This window comes from Lotus japonicus, chromosome 1 (assembly GCF_012489685.1).
Source record: "Lotus japonicus ecotype B-129 chromosome 1, LjGifu_v1.2".
In the NCBI taxonomy this organism is placed as follows: domain Eukaryota; kingdom Viridiplantae; phylum Streptophyta; class Magnoliopsida; order Fabales; family Fabaceae; genus Lotus; species Lotus japonicus.
Window position 1 is genome coordinate 89,064,582 of NC_080041.1, and position 27,203 is coordinate 89,091,784.

Sequence of the window (27,203 nt, forward strand, 5' to 3'; positions counted from 1 at the left end):
TCTAAGTCAATGGTTCGAATGGCATGAAGTCAGCGAAAAGGAGTGAAGGAGCAGCACGTTGAAAATGTAATGATGCAAAGAGGGGATCGGATATGAGAGATCTCCATAACTTGCACACAGCCTTGAATCGTACAATAGACTTCACCGGTAACCTCAAAAGGATTTCAATTATCAAATCTCGATCCATGTCAATATGCAGTGTTTGAATCTGAATCTGAATTGAATTGAATTCACAAAGTGAGATTGATAGATAGATACAGTAGCAATAGCAATTGTTGTTTGGGTTTAGGGTTTACAAATTACAACTGTGATCGATCAAATGATTTACCTCGATGGTAGACACAGACGCGGCTTCCGGCGGACTCGCACCGTCAGAGGACATGGATGAACGGACAGAGTAAGGCGGCGCGTCGCTAACTGAGAGGCAGGCACGGGCTGAACTCGGGGAGGCCATCGGAGGGGTAAGCGTGGGCCTTAGAAATATTGTGACTGAAAGTGATTCTACTTTGGCAGTTGAGTAGGTGAATAATAATTTTGCAAAACCTTGGAAACTCTTCATTATGCTCAAGAGGTTAAGGAATCAATTTGCAGACTTCTTGCCAAAGCAAGTGCACATCAGGTCAAATGTGCTATGAGCTGTAATTGACAAAGATTAATTTCCTTTCTTATATTGCCTACTTGAGTGAAGTGTACTCAAGAACTTACTAATCTTCAATATGTCCTTTCAGCCTTAAAAAAAAATAGTTACAACTAATTTATCAGTTAGTCAGTTTTTCCCAGGCATACTCAAAGTGGCATTTTCAAGTGTAACTTATTTATATTTCAAACAACTGCTATCTTTTATTGTAATTTAAAAAAGTATTTCTAGTCATGGAAACATTCATATCCTTGTAGGGTTAGCTGTCCTTGAAACGTTTTTCATATATAAGAATCAAATGTGAAACTTTTATCAAACCGGAAACAATCACTCATTTTTTTTTGAAAGTGTAAGTGAGTGATTGTTTCCGGTTTGATAAAAGTTTCACATTTGATTCTTATATAATGAGTTTAAATAATAATTTACACTCATTATTTAAATAGAAAAAAAAAATTAATTTATGATAGCTTACTATAACATGTTCCACCTCTTGCGGTGGAGTGACAAGAGCTTAACAAACTCAACAAACCACTGTGACAGAGTTAGTGGCGGCGAGTGATGCGAAAGTATCGGCCTCATTAGACTGGGCGGAGCCGCCACCGGCCAAGTCGGAGAGAGCCCTGAAAACAATGAATGCACTCTTTGTTGCAAACATATAAGAGCCACTGATGCACTTTCCATGTCCACTGGGCTCACATTGAATTTGTTGTAGAGGAAGGTTCGGTACGCTGCGTTGTCTAGGTAGATGCTCGCACTTGTTCCTCTATCAACAAGTTCCACCTTTGGTATAGTGGACAAGCATGTCGTTGAGTTTATGCACGCCTTTAGCTTCAAGCCCTGAACATACATTACAAAACTTAATCAACCACATGTGTATACCATAAAAGTATCGGATTAATTGAGTAATTAACACTACAATCTTGCTAAATCATGACTTCAAATCTTTTTGGGTTTCACTAAATATCAGAATAATTTAAATGATATATGATATATGTACCATCCATCAAGAAAAGTCTTGTTCAAAAGTTTCAAAAAACAAAATTCTTGTAAATTAATTTTAGCACATAAGATATAAATTATAAACAATGTATACTAAATATTAATAGTAAAAATATGATTTATGAGTAGATGTAAAGTTGCTCTAACTTGCCTTGAGTTTTTGAGCAATGGTAGTACTTGGAATCTACAGGGACCCAAAGAGCATGTTTGGTCTCTTCTGGAATGCCATCAACTGGAAAAACTTCCTCTGGTTCGTACCAGATATTGTTGAGCTGGTTATCACTGTCAACACTTGAAGATGAGTTTGAGGTGTAATTGGCAAATTCTAAGTATCCTACTTCCTTTGTGAAGTCAAAGGGTAACGAATCATTAGGCCCTTGCCCATACCTCTGCACAATACAAATAACCAGTCAAAAAAATTACAGAACCAAAATCGTCTGTTGTTGTAAACATCAGCGATCCAAATTGTACAATCGTGATAGATGAAGGACACAAAGTGTAATTGAGCAATAAAAATATTATTAGAGTTTTGGTAATATATATACCTGCCAACTCCAAAGTGCTAAATGAGCCCAGTATTGAGGAATGGCTACATCTCCAATATGCAAGGATGGGTTTGCATTTCCAGCAACACCGTAGTGCACCACTCCTTCAACTGTGAATAAGCTTAATAGAAGCTGAGTAGTTACACCTGCATTTATCTTTATGTTTCCAAAAATATTCCAATCATTAATTCATAACCCTCAACTATAAATTTATGAAAATAGAAGTGATTCTGAAAAGATTAAAAGTGAATCCAAAGATTGTGTACAACAAGAGTACTAAAATGTGTTTGCACTAACGAGTCTAATCATAGCCTAAAATGAGAAAAAAGAAAAGTGTACCATGCCCATTCCTGTCATGACCAGTATAACAGGCTTGTGGCCAATGGCTCCAAATCGAAATCTCCTTCCTTCAATAATTGATGTAATAGTGTTTTTCGTACCAAAAGACATATACATTAAACATCATAATTATAATCATAAGTGTATTAATAATATAGTGAAATTACATGGCACTTACCAGCAAAGTCTATGGTGAGTTTACTGGAGTGTAGTCTGAATTCTGAAGAAGAGGGTCTAGTTCAAAAGTATTTGGTATGATCAGACCAAGATAAGGTCCCTTTTGATTGGCTCTAGCAATTTTTCTTTGCACTTGTGGTGTCAAAGTACAACTTACAAATGCATATTGGGCATTAATCCACATAAATGCCACAAGAAACATGGACAAGATTCTCCTACCACCTGCCATCTTTATCCACCCAAACACACAACACGCCCAACAGAGAGGGAGAGGAAGGGGGAGAGAGGGAGGGAGGTGGGGACTTGAGAAATGGAGGACCTATTGCTGGTTGGAATTTATACAAAAAAAAGGGACCGCATATAATTGGATACAACGCACCATCCTTTTGATATAATAATTAAAAAAACAATTCGTGTACACCGGTTAATTGTAGTTGTGACGATCATAAATCACCACGAAATGCAGATATTTGCTGTAAAAATAATCTGGTAAACGAATCAAAACTCATTAACTAACCATTACATTTCATCTCATGTTAAATATATCACATGTCATTAAGGACCAAAACTTTAGATGATCTATAAAATATTACATTTTTTACCCGAAGTTTTAGCAAATTAGTTCAATTGCAAAGACCATTTTAGCTCATTGACCAAGAGATCATCAAATGTGGATCGAGTTAGCTCAAAAGTGATGATATGGTGGAACCCCTCTCTCTCTAATTATTTATTTTGTGAAACATGTGGCCTATCTGAAACACAGCTGGATAAATCTATAGTACAATAATTTTATATATCCTTATATAACAAAAGATATGAATTTGAATCAAATTTCAATCGGTAAAATACTATACCCAATTAGGTAACTACAATACAAAGTTAGTTATGAGTCTAATTCTCTTAAAGTTTAAAAATGACATTAAGTAAATAGATTTCTCTCTAGGATTAGATGTTCAAGGAGATCAGCTTCTACTAATCCAAAGCATAAGCTGTGCAATTGTTGTCTCTGCTGGTGTGGACTAAAGTAAAATAAAGCCATATAATCCCATTTTAATTTAACTCATGGGTCAAACACGTTGAGATTCCTTAATGCCATGTGGGATGAGATATAAATCATTCCCAAATCCCAAATACTATATACTAAATGAACCAAATTTTTTTGAGGAGCTTTCTATTGACCGAATCTTATGAGGGATACCGTATTTTCAAAGGCGATGCGACTCATGTTTATTATATTTGCACCATGTGTCGCACGAGTTGTATTACTTCTTGTTCAATTTATGATTATTAAAAAATTATAAATTTTAACAACTATTTATGATTAAACAAATATCTGAGGGATTTTTTTATCAGAGACACATCCGGAAGGTTGAGTGTGTTGATCCTTTGGCTTCATTTGAACACACAAATAGTGTGTTTTGCATCTGTTTAGTAAACAAATGTCACTAACAGGATCCAACGGGGGTTGCAACATGACGGCAGACTGGCTCACGAAGCTTGCATCAGTTTTATTTTTTGCTTCTTAATTTTTCATCTTCTGTATTAGTTTCCGAGGAATAAAAAGAGTTTTATATTAATAAAACTTATTGTAAACAGATATTCTTTTCATTTTGATCTTTCTATATATAAACATTGAACTTTTCTCTGAATACCTGCCTTCACTAAATGTCTGTTTGGCTTCACAATTTGACATAATTTATATATGATTACTTACAAACTACAAAAACTTATGGCTTCTAACTAGAGGTGATTCTGGATCATTCCACCCGTGAAACCAAACATGCTATAAGAGAGTTTATACAAACTTCAAATCAAACTGAAAGAAAGATATAAACCAATTGATCACAAACCAGGTGGTTTAAACAGAGGAACCGCATTAAAAATGCCATCTAGGTCTACGGGTAATCCAAGAGCAGGGCCAATGACCGGTGGCATTGTCGTCTTGCCTTTCCAAGTGCTGAACCATGGACCTCCTCCAACTTCTAGAGCTGCCATGTCACTTGAAACGTCCAATATGATCTGCCATTTACCAAACATTTCATTAACATGTTCCATTAAACATTGAATGTAAGAACAATTTATGTGTGCGAATAACAAGTCACCTTCCCCTTGCTGCCATCATATCTTCGTTCCCATATTTTCAATGTAAGAATTCCGAAACATGTGTCTTTACAAGCTTGTGAAAGGCCTGCTTCTGATGTTGGCGCACGCAATGGAGTACCGGGATCATCTGTTTTTGCTTCTAATTCAACCTGCCACAATAGTGTGTTCGGATTTCTGTCAGCGTACATTACAAGACAGTTTAAATGTATCATGTCTCTTGTGTCGTTGGAGTGAATGAGTTTTTGACCAACTTGAACGTAAATACAAACACACTCATGTCATTTGCCAAAAGAAGTCCCATCAAATTATTATTTTTTCTCCTGCATTGAGAAGTTCAACTATGTTGCACAAAGCATAAATTTAGGATTTGTTTGGGTTCTATTTCTATTTTTATTTCATTCTCTTTCAGTTTTGTTGAGGAAATTTGAAACAAAGTGAAAAAAAGTAGTTAAAAGTCAAAACTGGAAATGAAAACTAAAACTTTTTCTAAAAACAAATAGGACTCCATAGTTTATATATTGATAAGTTCAAATGAGATTCAAAACTATAAAATTACCAGATAACTGCCATTGTCTGCAGACATAAACCAATAACCCCAAGGAGTGACTTCCCAGTTAACAAAACCATTCCATGGCACAAATTCATAAAATTTTCCACCATAATGAACTCCAATCTGCACCAGTTTGCAACATAGTAAAAATTAAGAAAAGTCAATCATAATAATAATAACAAGAGGAGGACGATTAATGGCATGCAGTGAACAACAGAAGATGGCAAATAGACCCCTAAAATTCTTACAAGAAGAACATAAATTATGTTTTTATTTTATAACCACAACGTGAAACGAAAGAAAGCACCATCTACCGTTAGATATACAAATTAGAACATTTCAGAAGAAATACCAATCTAATTAAAACACTTCATACGAAATATTAACATCACTCTTTTCATCACTCATGATTTTAAGCAGCGGACAATTGTTTCCGTGAAGTATCAGTAATACAATTTATGCACAAATTTTAAGAGATTAAAAGACTGTATTTATACTCACCCAAGAGTTTGTCTTTATCAAAGAAAACAACTAGCAAGAGCAGAGACAGTTATTTTGGCAAAAAGAGAAATCAAATTAGTTATATGTCCTGGTCCTTTTGTCATTCCCATGACTAGCACCATTTATTTCAGAGGTAGTCTTAAATTTATTTCCTGGTGTAATAAATTTATGAAATAAATCAAATTTATAGCCAAATGCTTTATGAAGGTACCAGTGCAGCATTTTCAAAGGTCTCGGTTATCCCAGGAATTTGCCTCAATCCACCAGCAGCTGTAAGTGCAATTTCTCCACTAGCACCCTCACCTTCTAAAACATTACATTGAACCTGTACGAAACATTAACAATTTGAGATGCATAAAAATATAAAAGCACAGACACTGATCCAAACAAAGGTGAGAATAATTGAATGTCAATATAACAATACAAAAGGACTCCATCTACTGCAGTCTCCAAGGCCTAATGAAGCATGACTTATGTGCTTGCTGTCTATAGCTTGTTAACAGACAATTGATTTTTCTAGAAGTATAAAACATAATGCTGAAGAAATAAAACATTTTAACCACAATTTTCAATAGACAAGGTTTGCAATTGATTACATACAATCAGAAACGGCTTAAGATTCATAGCAAACCATGGAATTGATGTGCTAATGAACTTTAGAAGATATACTTTCATGAATAAAAATATTACTTACCCAAAACCACTTTCTTGGGAATCCTCCGCCCCAGTTCTTTTCTGAATAAGATGGGGCATTTTCAAACTCAATCCTCTCGCCATCCCACTCTATCCAACCTGAGATTCAATATTAATATAAGAAAAATGAAAGAGGACATAAATACTGCAAGGTGCAAGCAAGAGTGATTACTTCTTAAAGCATAAAAGTACTTCACCAAAATATGAGCCTAGTAATCCAATCTTAGTCCAAAATTGACATTGTAAGTGTAAATAGCATTATACTCCCCCCTTCCTGATTCACCTCATGGTTCTAGAAATGATTATATATCCTTTCAGCATGACTATTATCGACGTGTAATATTTTGTAGGTAGCAGGTGACTAATAGCTTGTTGGGATCAGTTTTACATTTATTCAAAATCAATTCTCCCAAGTAGAAGCAAGAAAGAGAAATTTGTGCTCTACACGTCAATCAGAAGCAATTCTCATTTAACATGAAAACAAGTTGGGTTTCCAAATATGCATTAAGGCCCAGTTTGGAAAGCTTCTAGTTTATGGGAACTCTTTTACTAAAATAAGTACTTGGTTCTTAATTTACGAAAAAAAAAAACCTTACAAAGTTAGAGGCAGGTCTCATGGAGGTTAAATGAAGGAGTTTCTGAAAACTTAAGGTGCAAAAGTTGGGTTTGACTCAGTTACTGTAAGATCATTCTAAATTTCTTCCTCCATAAATGCTTATTAAGAAGTTTATCCAAACTGGCTCTAAATGTCAATCACTTAGGCAAAATACATTAGTAGTATACAGCTGTCAGTGCCGTGATAGATTCATAATAATTGTTCAAACAAAATTATTATGTTTCAGTTCAGAAATAAAAGTAAATGTAGGATTCAAGACCATGATATAAATAAAAGATTGAATAGCGAATAGCCGAACAACTAGCACATGCCTGTTGACAATCCACCACCCATGCATATTTGCCAATGTGGCTCAAAAACAGGAAAAGCTGCAAGCCAGCCAGCAGTAGACTTCTGTGTGGACCCAACATCACCCCATCCATATACAGGGCGTGTACTATATTCCCAACGAGCCGTCTTTACTGTTTCTACATAATTTGACCTATAATTAAAATTTGTGTCAACTGTCAAGTAAGAAAAAAAATTAACCAGAGAATCTAATACTTAAAAAGCAATCTAACTTCCACCTTCCATCATCGCAAATGAAACCTTGATTCCAAAGGGGAGTGACTTGAAAACCTTCCAGCACTCTATTATTAAATTCCTACACAAATGAACAAATACGAAGCATATATAAGCAGAAACAAAGAATAAGACTTGTTTCCTGAAGCCCACTCTAAGTTATAACCAGTCATGTAATCTAACTGGCCTACAAATATCATATTTATATGTAAAGAAATAATGTATCTGACATTGTGCTATGTCCATTGGGTTCCACTACAGGTACTAATGCCAACATCACCTCTTACAATGATATTATAAGACTTGGAGGTGAACCTTCCCAAACTTTCCAAAGATATAATGAGAATAAGGTATAGTGCAGAATAACACACCAAGTCCAAAATCAATGAGTCAACCAGACTGTCAAAAGTTACAATTTAATACATTGCAGTTTCATTAGTTGCAACATTTTCACTTTCATCACTTTTCTGCTTCTTATGTTTATTACTCTTATTTGGCTCCTTGCATTGGCTTTTAAGGTGACCCCTTTTTGTCATAATTCCAGTAAATCATATCTTGCCTATTTTTGGATTTCCCGTTCTCTTTGGACTTTGATCTGCCTTGGCCTGGGTCTAATTCTAACCCTTTTAACTGCTCCTCCCTCTGCTTTTCGTATTTAATAATGCAGAACCAGAATTGTATTGAACTCATTAATGTGATCAGTCACAAAATTATCTACTCCCATCGAATAATCAGCGCATCAGGTGTACTTTGTTTGCAGCATATGGATTTTTCTACATATTAGATAACACCTTCATCAAACTTAAAGTAATTTTCTCATTGACAATGCTGAACGTGACATTCTTAGCCAATGTAAATCTAATAATTCCAAGATTCTGTCAATCTAACAACTCCCTATCTGCTTACTTCATGTCATCTAGTTTCTTCCCTCACGAGGGCTGATAAAGTTTCTCCTATTACAAACAACCCTCTTATCTTCCAGAATCAAGAAGATAAAGGACACACAATATAATGTGGCTAGGCACGCAGTGTATGTACCTATGTCCACAGCTCGAAAGACCAGTTTTATTGATGTTTGTATGTAGAAAAGGTTTACAAGGCTCACAGCATATGTATAACATGTAATGTGGGACTTGTGAGAAGTATCAAACTACACAATTCTAGCATTTAAATTAAAACCAATGTAAGACATAACGAGAGTATCACACTGCATAACTCTAACAAGAAGAAAAAAAATGAAAGCCATCCAAAAAGAATCACCTAAAACTCAACAAACATACATCACAAAAACTGAAACTGAACAACCAAACCACCTCAAGAATAAAAAAAAATCAACACTGAAATTCCAAAGGATTCTAAAGGTAACAGCTATTAGCAGTTAGTATACAAACCTGAGGAGGAACCTCCTTGTTTGGAGGTTTTGAATTTGGTTTCGCCACGAAAGTGTTCCCCAATAAGAGTTCATGCCTACCTATACATTTACAAGTTCAAATCCACAGAACATGATCAGGCATTTTACAATTCACATAAAAACAAGTTCTATTTTTTTACCAATTTAAAGAAGAAAGTGAAAAAAATGCTTACTCCCCCAGAAGTTGTTTGATTGTGGAGTGTATTGGCAAATGTAGTTATCATCAGCACCAAGAATCTGAACCCCAACACCAGTAAACCTAGGTCCATATTGAACCGATTCCAAAGGCGTCAATGGGTTGGGAAACGCAGGATTCTCCACCGAATACATGAAGCAGAAACTCTGCCTCCGCTCCGGAATCGACACCTTGAAGTACCAACCCTCAAAGAATTTCCGAGCTGAACCATCAAAATGGTACCTAAACAACAACAATCATCAATCAATTCATTCATTCATGAATTGAAATCAATAGAACAGTATAAAATGAAAACCTACCCGCTATGAGGGGTTCGAAGGTCTCGATTGGGTGGTGTTGGCGAGTACGCAATGGGAGCTACGTGGAGGCGGGAAGGTGGTGGTGGTGGTGGTGGTGTTGATGGAAATGGAAGTTTGAGAGAAACGCGGTGTGTGGGTCTGGCATTGGCATTGGCATTGGCGGTGGTGGAGAAAGGAAAGTGTGGAGAGTTCCAGAGCTTGGTGGTTTCCATGGATGAGAATGAATGATGATGATGACAGACTCAGTGATAGAGCAAAATGGACAAGTTTCAGTGTATTGTATTGTATTGTATTGTGATGAATCTGAAAATGCATAATTTTGGTAATGAAATTGATAATCCTCGTACTAAAAAGTAAAAACAAATATAGAAGGAGGGGTGTGTCACACACTAGCTAAGATTGGATGAGTTTTCAAGTAATGTGCTATTTCATTTAATGAGATTGAATATGAACACATCCATCTTAATTCTTGATGTAGCTGTTTGAATTTTATGATTGCTAGTAGTAGTATCAAAGGGTCAATTCCTCTTCAAACACTCTTGTAAAGTAACTCACAGATGAGGGAAATAGAGAGAAACGTGTAGATATGGAATGCATTTAATAGAGATAAAGTCATAGACAAACCTACTTATCTAATCTTTCACTCCACTATGTGCATTAAGCCGTAGAAAGATTGATGAAGAGTTAATATGTTTGCTTAAAATAGTGTATGATTGTTCATATGAACAATACTTTTTATTGTGATGAATCTGAAAATGCATAATTTTGGTAATAAGATATTGATAATCCTCATACTAAAACCAAATATAGGAAGAGTGATGTTACACGCTATGTAGGTTGTCTAGACCAATTTTAGTTAGGCACTATAAACATCATTTTCGTGGGATATGAATAGAGTTTGAAATCTTTGTAATTAATTCATGGCAAAGTCTACAACTACCAAGTTAGTTCTGGTGTGGTTTGGTGAAGATTGGATGAGTTTTCAACTAATGAGCTATTTCATTTAATGAGATTGAATATGAACTGAACCATCATTCTTAACTTAACAGTTTGAATTTTATGATTCCCAGAATCATCACTAAATTGTTACAAGTTTTAAGATTTTAGTAACTACAAGTAAATGATACTTCTAGTAGTAGTACGTGGCCGGCCAATTCATTTTGAAACATTCATTTTTCTGCCATAAACGCTACTAAATTCTTTAGAATGAGTTTTGTGAATAATGTCCACCATTTGACCACTTCTTCAAGAAGTAAATTTTAGTCATTTTTGGTGAATGGTGGAATAGGAACAAAGAAAAAAATCGGGACTTTGGGATGTGAAATTATGTTAATTTACTTCTTGTTTCTCAATGAGATTTGAAATTAAAGTTGAAGTTGGTTATTTCTTATTGAAAAAACAAGAATCCACTTAAATGTGAGTCTTGTGTCTTCAGTAACATACTAATTAAGTTTGAAATTCTATAAATAATTGATTTTAGTCAAAATCAATTCTTAGGAAAGAGTTTATGTAAGTAGATTTTGAAGAAAGAAAAAGAGTGTTTCGGGGATTTCTAGTAGAATAGGGAATTTGATGGCATTATTCATCTTGCGGTGGTTAGAATCGTCGCAGAGTTGGTGAAAATACGAAATACATGATGCACGAGTTATTCCAACGATTGGTTTTTTTTAGCTGTCACAGGATGTTCTCCCGACGCTCGTACCTACGACGTCAGCCAGCCGCCTCAACTCGTATTTTGCGACGGTTTAAACCGCGGCAAAATGCTGTTATTTTTGTAGTGCATTGACAATCAATTATAATATGCCCCATAGGGAATAATTACATATTCTCCTTTTTAATTTTAATTAAATTTGATAGAATTCAATTAAGTAGTACTGTAAACTACATTAACGGTGCATATTACATTAATCTATTGTAGGAGCATTATACTAGTATCATTTTGAGGCAACTTTTTACTATCAAGTAAATAAAAACTATCTGATTTCATTAATGAGGTGGATAGAACTTAATTTATTTCTGATCCATCACTTAGCATCTTTTAGAAGGGAAAGTCGGTTTGACATGCTACAATTAATTATATGACATTTCTTAACACGCCATGCACGCACTATCACATACACTAGTAACACTATTATTAGTATAGTGATAAACTTAAATATTATAAAAAAAAAAACAATTTTATTTCGTTCACGGGAAAAAGAAACAAAGCAGTTTTACGCTAGTATATAGTACTATTATTAGTATATATAGTCACGTTTCAAAAAATTAAAACAAGGGAAAGTTCATTTTACAATTCTAACACTAATAAAGCAGTTTTAGTTTATCACGCATGCACCCCACTTTTTTTTTTTGTAGTGAATAGTATTAAAAATTCATGTATTTATGTATGCCACGTGATAACAAAAATAGTAAACTACAATGTTATTGGCAAAGAGCAAATTTTTACAGTAGTTGAATGAGATAATAGTTGGGAAGATAAATATTCTTATAATAGTTTATTTCTTGTAGCTGAAGCTCACCTAATGTAATAGCTTAGTTTAAGAAACTTTGAAATCTATATATACCCACATTTCTCATCTCATGTCATCATCATCTCATTCAGTTCATTGTGAAACTTTCTCATCTTGTTTTCTCTCATCTACCAGTCCAGCATGAAAAATCTTCTGTTCTTGATTTTTATCCTCTCTCTTATTGTGCTAGGAGAAGCACAAGTTGCATATCAAATGCTGATGCTGTCTCTTCAGTGGACACCAACTGTCTGTTTGGTTAATACATGTGACGCTGGAAAAGTAGCAAGTTTCACCAAAAAATTTACTATACATGGTTTGTGGCCTGGAAATCACTATAATCCCCAGCCCAAGTGCCCACAATACTATTATAACAGCTTTGAGCCCAAAGTGAGTATCCCTTTTGTATTTTCTGTTTGCTAGATGTTTGTTGACTTCACCTTCTTTTATGATTATTTTTTGTTTATTTTGCTTTTTTGTTGGCTTCTTCGGCTTTGTTCATTTTATAATACCTTATATTAAAAAGTTGGAACTGGATTCTAATACTTTAAATTTTATAATACCCAAACTCTGAAAAATTTCTCAACCTTAATTTCATATACAAGAAGCCGCAGCCTCTCTCACCTCACTTCTCCTCTCTCCACAACACAAACTTGTTATGATTCCATTTCTTTTAATTGATTTTTTCATTCTTGTAGACTGTTAGTTTAAAAGGACAACTGGCCGTTAATTGGCCAAATATGCTTGCGGCTGACGATGAATTTATGTTTTGGGCGCCGGAGTATGAAAAGCACGGAACATGTATGGTAAACGGTGGCAGTTTTCAGCAAGGGGACTATTTTGATACTACTCTGAAGCTGAAGTGGCAGGTTGAAGCCATTTCTGACATCCGAGTGGCATTGAGCAGTATTCAACCAAACAATTTGGAGCCATTAAACAAGATTCTGTTACTTCTCCGGTCCACATATAATGTTTATCCTCAGCTTGCGTGTCCCTGGACTCAGAAAAATACTTTAGCCGAGGTCCGATTCTGCTTTGATAAGTTCACATTGCAGCTCATCAATTGTCAGAACACAATTGTAGTTTGTGGCACTGGCAGCGGTGGCACCGATATAATGATTCCAGGATGACAATTTATATGTTACTTTAAATAAAGCTTGTGGAATGGGATGCTACAGAGGTGTCTCAATTATAAAATAAAGTAAAGATTATCGAGATATATAAATTATGTTTTGAATGTGAATCAAGCATTTAAGCATTTACGCGTTATTTTTTTTTGTTCAGTACATGTATGAATGATTCTTCCACAAACAAGAATGTGTTGTGAAAAAACAATAATAGGACTACAAAGAAGCTCAGACATAGAAAAAGGAATCAGAGGCAGCTTAGTTTTTATAAAAATAGGATTAATAAAACATATATACAAAAGAATAAATGCTATTCAAGGAAAAAAAAAATAAGGAGCTCTGATGCTTGAAATAGTTGCATCTTCACTGTGCAGTGATCCTAGCCACCGAAATTCCACCATCTCTTCTTTTTATTTAGATAGGAATCATGAAGGCAACTTTAAAAATGAAATGAAATCTAACACAATTAAATGAAGATACATTAACACTTAAAAAGTGACTTCTTTTATATTCAAGGTAAATCGATAGATATTTAAACTCATCTTTTCATGTTACAACTTTGAAAGTCAGACCGTGTATCCATATGAGGGAGATTTAACTGCATTTTAATTTAGAAAAGAGAGTTCATGGCATAATAGCTAGAAAATGGTGTGAGAAATAGTTTGAACCTTTCAAATAACGCAGTAGGGAGATTCAATAGTACGTACTTAGAAATACAACTATACAAGAATCAGAGTTTATGAGCAACATGTTCTCATTTGTTGAGTTTCTACAGTGTTAGTATAAAAGATATGTAAGTTACTTCCTTCTAGATAAATGTAAGGGTCATACAATTAGCCTTGGTTGTAAGATACGCTCCTAACCTTGGTTGTCAAGTTTGGGTTGAGGAGGTTCCAGAAGTGGCTCAGAACTTGGTAGATCTTGACATTGTGGCCTATATGCCTTCTTAATTCGATGATGGGATTATTTCGGGAAAAAAAACTTTAGCCGCCTCTAGCTCACAAGCAAAAAGTTTCACAAAAGATAAAGACTCATTCAAGAGAGTTGGATTTGGCAACTCTAGCACAAGATTTCGCATCTTGCTCCGAGATCTAAATGGTGGTGTGAGATTTTGTGATGGGGTGTCCAATCTGAATCCCCTCCTTCAACACAAAGAAAAAAAGTCTTTTATGACTTAAAGTAGTCCTTTAGTCTCAATGACCAAGTCCTGCATCTGTTAAAACCCAGCATTTCTGTTCCCAAGGGATGGGTCTTCCCTGTTATGACAAGGCAATGCAAAGGTGCTCCAAAGTCAACCAACTGCAACTGCTTCATTGTTCCAACTACTATCATATGATCTTCGCTTCCAAGCCGAGCAAGCCCAACACACTCAGTATCTTCAGTGTATGCTGCAAAACAAGGGAGGGATGTTTTGGTGTGAGAAATAAAAGGTAGGCCATTGGAGAAGAATACCAACTCTTATTACAGTGAAGAATGGCTCCCAATCAGCAAATATTACAAGACACATATATCTATGATCCATAAATACAGGCATAGGACAATACAAATATAGGAACCAAACTTATAGAAACAATCCTGCTAATGAGTGCCCTAAGGACACTGGTTAAGGATAATTTAATACTCTTAAATTCAATTAAATGCTTAAATATGTTCCAACATTATATTTAGTAGGCCGTGAAAAAAGATATACAAAAATAAAAATAAAAATAGAAGATGTAGGAAAAGTCAAGCCTAAAAGTATAGCCAAATACTTACACTGCAAATTACTTTGCTATCTAGCGACCTCATCATGACCCCATGATATATGCAGTTGTTTTAGATAGTAAAATGAACATGGACTTTTGACAAATTGATTTTTCTGAATAACAGTAAGTTTCGTGGCAATCCATCTCATTATCAATAATTCCTTAACTTTACTTGATAATCAATGATAGGTTTTGTGTCATTACATTGTCATTGTTAAAATGTTAAAACAAAAAATGTTCCTCCCCATTTAAATTGAAACATGCAATTAAACTCCGGATAATCCAAGACTGTGCGTATGTTACCCCTTACTTAAAAGTTTGTCAACTATAAATCTTAACATCCTCATTTATACATGCAAATTGTTCGTCCCCGTGAACTTTTTTAACATACAACGTGAGGTATACGAAAGTATAGTATGCAAGAATTGAATATGTGAGTTGATATAAATATATGTTCTAACAATTAAAAAAAGTTGTCACACAAATAGTTTAATATACCATTAATCCAAAATATAATGAGAATGTAGAAAAAAACTCTGATTACAAATAAATTAACCGAGCTATTATTTGTAGAGATTAAATTGCAAATAAAACATTTGTTCCAATGATTTGAAATCAATTGATTAATTGAAATAAAACCTCCATAGGGCTCGTAATCCTTCATATAAATTAACTGGGTCTTCGCTCCTTGTAGTCAAGATCCTAATGGACTCTCCCCATGGCTTCCTTTCTTCTCCATGGACCTCAATGAAGGATTTCAGCTTCTGTTTGACCCAATTTTTCATTGATCACTTCACCAACATACGTGAATGATGCTACCAGACCCACTAATTGCTGCTCAAAAGTCAAAATCAATAACAAAAACTCAGATCATAAGTACCATAACATTTCATATACTTATAATTAAAAAATCTCTCATTAGATTAAAGCTTAAAATACATAGCAGATTAAAAGTCCATCACTATCAACAATATGAAACAACATTTGATACCAATTCATTTCCAACTAATCAATATTAAGATCTGTCAAAGTGCTATTACGAGAAACCAAAGTAAGAGATCAAACCATAATTTTGTAACCCTTTTGAGATTCTTATTCAAATATGCCCTTAGTTGTGATATGAACTATTTCCTAGATGAGCCTCACAAAAATGGATCAAATTACATGCCCTTGAATTTATTCTTCTTCTACCACTGCAGATTACTTTGCCATCTAGCAGCCTCATCATGACATCATGATATATGCAGCTGTTTAAGATAGTAAAATGAACATGGACTTGTAGCAAATTGATTTTTCTGAATTACAGAAGTTTCGTGACAATCCATCTCATGATCAATTATTCCTTAACTTAACTTGATATTAAGAATTAAAAGTCTAAATACTGTTTTTGTACATCATTTCCACACATTGTTCTAGTAAAAGAAACCTATTTAAAATGTCTATATGTTTGTTTTCAAATAATAAATGGATCTTTCTTCACATTGTGGGTAGTAATGAATGAATGAATTGAAAGCATAACGAAAGCCACAACCATAATTAAGGTTTTTCAGTACAGCTTCCAACAACTCAGTTTTAGAATTTCATTGCAGAGGATCTCCTATCCCTCCACCAAAATCACAATAGGTATAAAATCACCCATTTTCCTACTTTCATTTTCGAGTGAGCCTAATCCTATTCTTGTCATCTTAGAATTGTAATCAATGATAGGTTTTGTGTCATTATATTGCCATGGTTGTTACCTATATGAAACTATTAGTCTATCCATCTTTGAAAAGGAGTTCACTACATCCAGCATAGTAAGGTTCCACAAAGTTAGAATCCAAACCAAAACAGCAACTATCAGAGTCTTTGTGGTTAGGATTGTTAGTCCAAAGTTGCCTCTAAAAGCCATTAAAAAACTCCCTACTACATGGATGAATCTCCAGATATTTAACGACTAGAACTATAACTCCACAAACATTACAACTATAATAGAAGGCATATTAAAAGGGAAATAAATGTGTTTCTAACAAATTGAAAGTGAAAGTTGAGGAGCTTACTTACAAATCGAAGCTCTTGTGGAGATTTCAGTCGCTAACATCAGGGAGTGAAAGCATTGACTCTGTATATATGGGCACTGATGCATCTAGTAAACCACAATGGTTCGGATACTCTAGTTGTTCTTCTTGTTCTACTCCTTCATCACTATACTTTTTCACTTTTGTTCCAGAATGTAAAACAATATCACCACCTTTTGTAGAGCATATTGGGAAGTGAAAGCTCCCCGTAGATAGAACAGTCTTGGTCCAAGATGTCAGTACTTTGTATTTCTTCATAACCCATATTTCACATGTACCATCTCTCTGCAAAATTGATAGACTTAAAAATCTTCCATGCACCCACAAAGAAAAACCAGGGAAAAGAAGACCATGAGGCATGGGTATCTCTAAGAGTCTCTTTTCCATTAAATCAAAGGCAATAATAAACATGTTCGTAACACCATCGACCCAGTTACTAACCGCCCAGTGAATAGCCTCGTTAAAGAGCAATCCATGACAAAGGTCAATAGTGGTCAAGGGAGGCAAATCAACACCCTCGGTATATTTCCACATATTAGCTCTCAATGAGAAAAACTGCACATCTGGTAAATGAGTAGGTTGGTAACAGTCCGTAACGGGCACTCGAACCACCAAGTAGTCATCTGTCGAGGAATCGTAACCAAATCCAAATAGATGACTAAAAACATTGGTGTCAACAACAGGAGATGATGGTATTGGTTTGTGGACATGTGTGGATGGATTCCACAGGTAGAGACTATCATTCCACGGGTGCCCATAACCAATATTACTAATCCAGGTGATTAGCAGAAAGCCTCTACACGAACCTTCAATCGAAATACGGTTACCGTGTTTAGACGACGATAAATCATGATAATTAGACAAAAAGTGACAATTGATTGGTTGAGAAACACGATGAGATTGAAGCGGTCCCTCTAAGTCAATGGTTCGAATGGCATGAGAGTCAGCGAAAAGGAGTGAAGGAGCAGCACGTTGAAAATGTAATGATGCAAAGAGGGGATCGGATATGAGAGATCTCCATAACTTGCACACAGCCTTGAATCGTACAATAGACTTCACCGGCAACCTCAAAAGGATTTCAATTATCAAATCTCGATCCATGTCAATATGCAGTGTTTGAATCTGAATCTGAATTGAATTGAATTCACAAAGTGAGATTGATAGATAGATACAGTAGCAATAGCAATTGTTGTTTGGGTTTAGGGTTTACAAATTACAACTGTGATCGATCAAATGATTTACCTCGATGGTAGACACAGACGCGGCTTCCGGCGGACTCGCACCGTCAGAGGACATGGATGAACGGACAGAGTAAGGCGGCGCGTCGCTAACTGAGAGGCAGGCACGGGCTGAACTCGGGGAGGCCATCGGAGGGGTAAGCGTGGGTTTCGACGCTGCTTTTGACGAAGTATTCTGGCGGCGGCGGCGGCGGCGGCGTCGAGAGGGAGTTAACAGGTTTCGACGGAAGCAACGTATGATGAATTTTCAGATAGATTTTGGGCTTGTGTGAAATTGGAGGAGTTTTCCTTCATTTCAATTTGGAGTTATGGGGAGCAGAATGCAAGTTATTTTGTTTTCAATTTTGAGCTCACTTAGGGACAATTCTTATATTGTTTTTAACTAGGATAATAGCCCGTTACCGTGCGATGCACGAACGAACGATTCTATGTTTTATGATTTTTAATTCTATAATTTTATAAAATGAATTAATTAATTTACAATACCAGTAGTAATTTGTAATCTACGCAATCATTATTAACTTTTCCAATAGACAGGTGACAATAAACCGATTATTAACTTTAGTGTAACTGAAACACATGTACTTATTTAGTTTTTACAATTTTATTATAATTATTCTACAATTATAATTTTACAAAATAAATCCCCAGGTTTGCTTATCACCCTTACGAACAATCACTTTCATTGATTTGGGCTGACAACGAAAATAATCCTAGAGAGCTTTAGCATGAACAGGCCGCAAAAAATGCACAATAGTTTAATATCTACAAAAATAAAACATTAAATTAATGTAATATACACTTTTTACCAATGCCTGCTTCTGCTACACTGGGCGGCGGTGAGATTTAAAGAAAAACCAACTTCCTCATACTCTGTCCATGGTTCTTGCTCTGGCTCAGCATAGATTATCTCACGTTCATCCTCGTTGAAGATACGAATATTGAAGTCAATGTGTCTGAACTTCATTGGCCATGAGTGGATGCTTTTTCCGGTGTCCGTGAGATGCACGAAGAAGTGATTCTAAACTTGATTCTACAATTTATTAAAATGAATTTAGTAATTTACACATCAGCTGTCTACTCAAGATTCCAAATTCAATTCGTTTTAATTATTATCTTTACCATTACATGAGTGTAGATTAATCACTTTAATGTATATATATATATATATATATATATATATATATATAATTTTTACGGTGTTATTATAATTATAAAAAAATTGCATTAATAAAATTTATTTTATGGAATGAAAATAAAAATAATACTATTTATCACAAATAACAACATCAATATTGCATAGGTCCTTCTAAGTATTGAAGATGTCAGCTAGAGCTGTCAATATGAGTTTCAACCCGCGGGTCAGCTCGACAGGTTGGTTAAATGAGCCGGGTTGGGTTGATTAAATTCCAGCTCGAAAAGAACTTGGGTTAGTGCAATCCGGCTCGTTTAACCCGCGGGTTAGACGAGCTAACCCGCGGGTCAAGCGAGCCAACCTGCGAGTTCAAGTTATTTTTTATTAAAAAATTTATTTTATTTTTTCTTAATTCAAGGTTATTTTTATGGATTATTTTTAGATAGAAAAATGGAAATTTTCATTTCTTTAAATTTGAGACGATTTTTTGTGTTTTATTTATTGTTATTCTATTATTTATCTCATTTTAAATGTGACAGTAAAACAATTGTGTTCTTAAATCCTATAAATTAATTTTTGTTACTATATTTCAAATGTGACAAAAAATAGTTGCGTTGATAAACCTCTTTCTTATGAGTTGAAACCAATTTATGTAAGTATTTTTTTGAAATTATTATTTTTATAACATTTTAAACATTTTCTAATCCAATTTCTTTATTTTTTATATTTATTTTACTCAACCCGCGAGCCAGCCTGCCAACCCGCGAGCTCGTAGCGAACCGGGTTGTGTTCATATTTTCCTGGCTCGTTAAGACCTCGGGTTGACACAACCCAACCCGTTTTCAACTCAATCCATACGAGCTGGTCCATATTGACAACTCTAATGTCAGCCATAGTGGTAGTGCCATTTGCATTGGCAACACCATTACCGTTAAGCAGCTGAGCCCCAGCATCCTACAATAATTAACATTTGTTAACCGCAGCAAGTGATCATGTTCAGGTGCAAAAAAATGATCCGATAAGTTAAGATTTGAAACTCATCTTAACGCATCCAATGAACACCAGTCCCAAGTTTGAGGCTTAACCAACAACGCACCTAACAATTTGTCTTAAGATCATTAATATATAACCTAGCTATTCCCTACCAAGAGAGTGGTTAAGCAATATAACAAACTTGATAAGAAAAAAAGTGGGAAAATCTACAAGTGTAAAAAAACGATGTTGATGTAAGAAGCAAGCTCCTAAAAATCCAAAATTGTAAATTTCTTCTTTACAACTAAGACTTGAACCATCTAAATAAGCTTCTTATTGAAATATTACTTCAAAGTTCAAATGCCAAATCCGTAAAACTTGAACAACAGTATAAATAGCTAAGGACATAATACAAAACCATGCACCTCTGGCATTTGTTGTTTCAAAACAGAATGATATATCAAAAGAACTAAAACATTTGCAATTATAGTTAATTTTGGAAAGTGTTGGCATGAGAAAACTAACTTGCCCTTTAGATATAACAAATTCCCGTTCCTTCTAGCTTACTCAGCTCAAATTCTACTCCCTAAGCATCAATCATATTCAATTTTCTTGCAAATAATACATGGTAGTTTTCGTGCATATTGTGCCAAGGAACCAGAATTAATTCAAGAATAGCACAAAATTACAAATCTTGAAAGTCTTAAAACTCTTACAAACAAACTATAGACCCACTCTTTAAATTGATATCGCGTAAATCTCAACTCTTGAGAGATAGAACTCGAGTTCTAAGTGAGGCTCACATGCACATATGGATAAGTATAAATATCATTGACATTTTCGCCTCATACTTCTAGCTTTTAGCCACTGAATCACAATTCTCGTATGTTAAAACTAATCAACTAACTCTAGGATACTGTCTCCACCTAAAGCAATACCTCTATTATCATCTTAAATGCATATATTCAGATTGAAAGAGAGGCTTGGACTTTCATCGGGGAACGTGAATAGGGAAAGAATTCTGGAGTGAGATTTTAGAAGACACTGCCTCTTTCTACATTGTATCGCCAAAATCACAGGTAACCCTCGTCATCTTTTGTACCCAATCACCTCTGCTAATAAAAAAAAAAGCAACCCTTAGCATAGGTAGTCAATTGCGCATACCACAGATCAGTAAAGAAAGGAACATAAAGTCAGATAAGCATTAACAGAACAAAAACTGTTGAAAGAATCACACAAATAATGAGAGACTCATAAATAGAGTTACCACTAAAATATTTTCCTCTTGAAAACAAAAAAGAGTTCCCACTAAAATCAAAAAATGAGAGACTCACTAACATCGTAAAGACCCACTTCAGTATTTCAACATATCGAACCAACCCCAGAAGCCAAATTTCAACCCGCAATGTTCAGGCCAAGGGAAGATTTTTACTTGGACAATATAAAATTCAAAAACCCCAAATGAACCAGAAAATTAAATGGACTACTATGTATCAGGAATCCCCTTTTTATATGGTTCCTACTACTTATACACGTGCACACACACATAATTAAATATGGTGGTTGGTGAGGCAACCATGTAGCATACCATACCGATAAGTAGATGAATAAACCATAAGACAATGATGATCTTCTCTCATCTAACAACTGCAAAAGAAACATGACAGAGAACCAATGCAAAGAGAGATAAATACATCTTAAAGAAATATCATATTTTTATAAGGCAGTATTAGAGACGAAACTAAATTAGGTTAGAACAGACTTTCTGCAAGGTTGAAATATATTTGATTATGGAACTTTAGTATTACTATAAACTTCTTGGTAAAGCTGATCAAAAAGTCATTGAGTAAGAAAGGCAAAAAATAAAAGGGCCAAGGGTGAAATTTCCTTGACCGCCAGGAGCGCCCGGCAGCCTCTGAGGCGTGCCCGGCACACAGGAACTTTAAATTTGCATTTCCTACTCGAAGCTTTGCATTTTCTTCCATCTTCAATCCTACAACACTTTTTTTTAGATTAGAATCAATGCTTGTGCATATTCTATAACTAAATTTCACATATTAAGAAGTTTTAATCAAAAGAGGGTGAAGTTATCAAATATAACTCATTAATCACAAAGTCATTGATTTCCTTTACCCTGAGGTTCTGTATGATTCTCCCTAAAAAAAATCTTTATCCCAGTCATATCAGAGCACAAAGTACGTTTTCAAGTTAGTCATGCATTGAGAATCTAACAGTAGATTTGTACCAAAAGTAAGTTCTGCCCACCTAATCAAATGACTTATAGTGGAAACACATTGGGTTGAAGCAAACATGATTCCTAGAGTGACATAACCAGTATTGAATTGAATTCTTCACATATGATATTTGTGTTATAGTGAAATAGATATGAGCGATTTATTCACAAGAACAAAATAAATCCAAGTAAGAAATCTTACAATGAAAGCTGAAATAATCAAGGAATGAGTCATGTTACCTGGCATTCCTGGTTGCCTTGGAAACTTGGGCCTTAAAAATGGAGGTGGATAACCATAGAAATGAGTCACTACTGGTTCAATTTACCAAATTGAAACTCTGCTTGGTGCTCACCAGTTGGCATTCCTGGTTGCCTTGGAAACTTGGGCCTTAAAAATGGAGGTGGATAACCATAGAAATGAGTCACTACTGGTTCAATTCAAATTGAAACTCTGCTTGGTGCTCACCAGTTGTTGATCCATCCCATTGAACCTGTTAATAATTCAAAATACCTCAATAAGACAATTAAGAGATTATTGCTAGTTGTAAGACACACACTATGACCATGAGAGACATCTGCACATGGAAAATTATAAACTGTAGGACATAATGAATGTTATAAGGTACTCAAAACCAAGGAGTAAGAAAATATAAAACATTTTGTTAAATAATGTAGTAGTTAGTCTATAGAAAGTATAAGCACAAGGAAAACATTCAAAAAGCTCCAATTTTTTCTGCAATGATATCTAGTTATCCACACAATACATCTATGACTTTTTGGTGAATTATGGAAAAGACAAAACTAATGTTTGATCTAATTTTTTGTATAAGTAATTATGCTTTAAGATAAGCTCAAATAAATTCTTGAGCCATAATATGATAGAAAAGGACTACAAAGCAGTGACTAAAATTTCATTCGGAGTTAAAAAAAACCATTAAAACTAAGTCATTGCAACTTCAAAAGATTATTAGAAACTCAATATGCCGAGTATTCTGAATACAAAATTCAATGTGCAGGGTGCACAAAACTAAGATTGAAAATCTCATCCTCTGGCATCTTCAATTTGATATCAACTTTCTTTCTTTGGTCTCTACAAGTCTCAGCACATGTATCACCGGCAAAATCAAACTATATATATATATTTCACAATTTGATTTTCACCATTCAGGCTCGTCTAAATGACCATAAAGTTCTTTCCATTTGTATGAAGCCTCTTCTGGTGTCCGAAAAGTCCAAATATGTGACTTTGATTTCTCAGCACATGTTTGATCTAATTAAAACATTGGAAAGTGAAACTAAGAACCATTCCATTCAAGGAAAACTTCCGTGTCATAAAATATCAGCAAGTAGATAAAAATAACTTAGTTAACTATTCAATTTGTCAAGTATGGCAAGATAGACAATCCAAATACGCATTTGCATTAATACTGAGATCGAAATTTTGCTCTTGTGCAGTCTTAGACCCAAAAAACCTAAGTGAGTATGTCACCAATTATCAAGTTACTTCATTTCCACTACCAACAAACAGATTAAAAACTTGTTTCTTCCTTGCTTATCATTGCTTATCAAACAAATTAAAAATTCCACTTCATTATCAAGTTACCTCTTTGAATATTAGAGCTAGATTAAAAAAAAAGGACACAGCAATAGCATACAACAGAAGCAAAACACAGCAGCAATAGCATACAGCAGCAGCAATCCCAACAGAAACAACAGCACATATCAAACAGCATGAAGCTTCAACAGCAGCAGCAACAAAGGACCGCAAACACAGTAACAACAGAACAGAAAGAAGAGACAGACCCTCTATAGTATGAAGGAGGATCCAGCAACATTCAAAAGCTCACGACAGGGATCATCCGCCATAGCAAAAACATAACACACCAGCAGCTCTAGCGCCTCACAGGCCACAAACACTCCACAATCAATACCAGATCACCTCACCAACCAGTCACACATGAGAGATAAATAAGGAAAAAAAATCATGCATAATGGGAGATAAGTAAGAAGAAAAACCATACTAAATGAAGGGGGAAATGAAAAAACATAAAAGAAAACATAAGAAACAGTGAGTTAGAACAATAACAAAATACATACCAATGAAGAATAATAGCAACTTCTCTACCTTCTGCTCCCTCTTTCTCGAGACCAAGCTACCACCTTCTCTACATATCAATGGATATCCTCATTTCGTCCCATCCTGCAAAAATCAACTTATAAGCATCAGACCCTTTCTAACGATGAGGAGAGGGCAAAGGGTAAGGCCAAATTGAGTAGTTGTGGTAGGAGCATTCTAGGAAATACATGCTCTTATGAAGCAGGAAGAATTGTTAAGTTGTTTAGAAAAGGCATACAGTTATAAATAACGATAGTCGATAAACAAAGCTTGTATAACCTTTTTGAATAACATACACATATCAACAGAAAATCTATTCCCACTTTTGAGATAGCACCATTAACTTGGACCATGTGGAATTTCTTGTGCAGACCATCATTCATAACATTTATGTTCAAGTCAACAGACTGGCATTTTTAACATGGCTTGCCCCTAAGACAACAATTACCTATGGAGGAAAGTCAATATCACCCCATAATCTCATCAAACTGATCCTAGACAATTCAAACATCCATCCACATTGATAACCAATTCACCTTTCCAGATGCAGCAGCAACCAAAAATCAAGTCAACAACACATAACATTCTTTTCCTCTTCAGATTTAAACTAACCAACACAAAACAGACAACTGAATCTAACTCCTCATATATGAAATCCCCATCAATCACATGTCACAGCTATTACCTATAGTCATGAGAGACAAAGAAGACTTACGAATACAAAGCCAAGGCTCTCTGAATAACATAGGTAGCATTGTTTATACTTGGTCTGAAGCCTTCGATCGTCACACTCTCTGATTGCTCTATCGATCTCCATGTTGACCTATCAACACAAAATCTCAGCAAAACCAAAAAAACAATACAGAATTTTTAGCAAATGGGGCTTCGAAAGATTGCAAATTTAATGATGTTTCACGAAAAGAAAACCTGGGTTTTCGTCAAAAAGCAATCTTTTTGCGAATTGAAGACAACAACCAACCTGGTTCAGTGAAGGTGGATGTGGCTGCAGTGAAATATCAGTGAATGAACGATTGAGCCGTTTTTGTTGTTTTGTGTGTGAAATCAAATGGATTGGATGAAGAATAAATTGGAACATGCAAGATATGGTTGGTTGGTTGTGTGAGATTGAAATAGATTGAGAGATGGAGCAGAAACTGAACAAAAAGATGGATAGTTGTATGTGTTTGATGTTTCTGCTGAATACGAATATGAATGAAATTGACGGCTCCAACTGAAATTTAAGAATGGATCCAAATGGTCACATTCAATCATAGAAAATAAAGGCAAAGAATGGAATATAACACTTGACATAATAAGTGTGAAGAATACTCCAAAGCCAGATAAAAACCCAATAATTGAAATAGCCAAGAAAATAGTTAGAAACATTCATAATGTGAGCAAGTGAAGACCAATTCAAGGGACAACCAGATCAACTATACACTTGTGAGGACAAAACTGATGGTGACTTACCATCTATTACAGCAAATCAAGCAACCCAAAATCTATATCTACATTCCAAAAAAGATCATATTTCTCTCTCCTACCTCAAAATACAATAGAAATAAAAATAAAAACACAAGCAAATAATTTTTTATGTGTAGCGTCTGAGATGGTGGAACTTAAAACAGCAAGCTCATAGAACACATAAACTCTTGATAGTTTAAAGTTTAAGCACTTCATGATCCTATTAACGCATAAGATAAGATCATAGCAATAGCAGCAAAGATCTGTTAACATCAAGCTGTTATACTTGGTCTGTTACATATTCAAACTTGAACTTTGGGATCCTAATCTATAGGTTCATCACTTTGGCTAGCAATCTGTTACAGGCTTATCAGTTAGCTAGAAATTTGTTACTCTAGTTTCTATGTATATCCTCATCATGTAATTGTGAATAAACTGAATATATTTAATACAATTATATTTCACCATAAATTTATCAGATCCAATTATTGTTTTTCCTTTAACACTTAAGAAAGCTCTAATAATATTAGTCAAAGTAGGAATGGAAGCCACTAATAGGTCAAAACATTTGGCGTTCATGTTAAATCTATCTATGGAGGAATTTTCTTCTTTTTCTTCTTGTTGTTTTTGTTAGTTTGTGGTTCACAAATTCAAAGAAGAAGATTTCATGTAACCAAAAAAAAATAACCGAATAAGATTTTCAAATATGAAAAGAGAATGATAAACCTGAAACCTAGAATTAGGATTTCAAAACTAAAGACAAAGCAATTCACATACCTTCGCACACATTGTCATCTAGCTTCCTCCAGTCCTCTGCATACAGACCTCCCTCCCTCTTTCCCTAGAACACAACAGAATATGAAAATGCACAAATAAGTTTGGATACTACAACCCCCAAACAAAGGAACAACAAAGGATGAGGAAAAATAACAAAACAATGGTGGTATTTATAGATAGCTTGGGATGAAGATTTAATATAAAA

At 34.9% G+C, this 27,203-nt stretch overlaps 4 protein-coding genes and 1 pseudogene across 15 annotated transcripts; 1 reads left to right on the plus strand and 4 right to left on the minus strand.

Moving 5' to 3' along the window:
* Positions 1 to 26: 26 nt before the first annotated feature.
* On the minus strand, positions 27 to 3,004 carry LOC130727556 (uncharacterized; annotated as a pseudogene).
* A 1,292-nt stretch (positions 3,005 to 4,296) lies between these two features.
* On the minus strand, positions 4,297 to 9,920 carry LOC130727554 (tocopherol cyclase, chloroplastic-like). The gene is made up of 10 exons (XM_057578712.1): positions 9,628 to 9,920; positions 9,306 to 9,550; positions 9,113 to 9,192; positions 7,727 to 7,803; positions 7,472 to 7,641; positions 6,546 to 6,643; positions 6,063 to 6,176; positions 5,357 to 5,473; positions 4,800 to 4,949; positions 4,297 to 4,716 (listed from the first exon to the last, which is right to left on the minus strand). The coding sequence occupies exons 1-10, from the start codon at positions 9,837 to 9,839 to the stop codon at positions 4,540 to 4,542; spliced, it is 1,440 nt and encodes a 479-aa protein (XP_057434695.1). The 5' UTR covers positions 9,840 to 9,920; the 3' UTR covers positions 4,297 to 4,539.
* Positions 9,921 to 12,066: 2,146 nt separating this feature from the next.
* Positions 12,067 to 13,392, plus strand: LOC130727557 (ribonuclease S-1-like). The gene is made up of 2 exons (XM_057578716.1): positions 12,067 to 12,524; positions 12,833 to 13,392. Exons 1-2 carry the CDS (start codon positions 12,279 to 12,281, stop codon positions 13,262 to 13,264), a joined length of 678 nt encoding a protein of 225 aa, XP_057434699.1. The 5' UTR covers positions 12,067 to 12,278; the 3' UTR covers positions 13,265 to 13,392.
* A 2,031-nt stretch (positions 13,393 to 15,423) lies between these two features.
* LOC130727555 (F-box/kelch-repeat protein At3g23880-like) lies at positions 15,424 to 18,648 on the minus strand. Of its 2 annotated transcripts, none has more exons than XM_057578715.1 (3): positions 18,306 to 18,648; positions 17,050 to 18,191; positions 15,424 to 15,840 (listed from the first exon to the last, which is right to left on the minus strand). In XM_057578715.1, the coding sequence occupies exons 1-2, from the start codon at positions 18,429 to 18,431 to the stop codon at positions 17,073 to 17,075; spliced, it is 1,245 nt and encodes a 414-aa protein (XP_057434698.1). In that variant the 5' UTR covers positions 18,432 to 18,648; the 3' UTR covers positions 15,424 to 15,840; positions 17,050 to 17,072. The 2 variants fall into 2 exon arrangements, with proteins under 2 accessions (XP_057434698.1, XP_057434697.1); XM_057578714.1 differs by having other exon boundaries at positions 17,046 to 18,191.
* Positions 18,649 to 20,985: 2,337 nt separating this feature from the next.
* Positions 20,986 to 27,064, minus strand: LOC130727558 (uncharacterized). Of its 11 annotated transcripts, none has more exons than XR_009015347.1 (6): positions 26,999 to 27,055; positions 25,473 to 25,580; positions 24,739 to 24,841; positions 22,882 to 23,132; positions 22,002 to 22,055; positions 20,986 to 21,520 (listed from the first exon to the last, which is right to left on the minus strand). XR_009015347.1 is itself a non-coding variant. In XM_057578717.1 (5 exons), exons 1-4 carry the CDS (start codon positions 27,014 to 27,016, stop codon positions 24,827 to 24,829), a joined length of 393 nt encoding a protein of 130 aa, XP_057434700.1. In that variant the 5' UTR covers positions 27,017 to 27,064; the 3' UTR covers positions 23,079 to 23,132; positions 24,739 to 24,826. The 11 variants fall into 11 exon arrangements, 1 of the variants encoding a protein (XP_057434700.1); XR_009015346.1 differs by lacking the exon at positions 26,999 to 27,055 and adding an exon at positions 25,737 to 26,674 and having other exon boundaries at positions 25,473 to 25,595; XR_009015345.1 differs by lacking the exon at positions 26,999 to 27,055 and adding an exon at positions 25,685 to 26,091.
* Between the last annotated feature and the right edge of the window lie 139 nt (positions 27,065 to 27,203).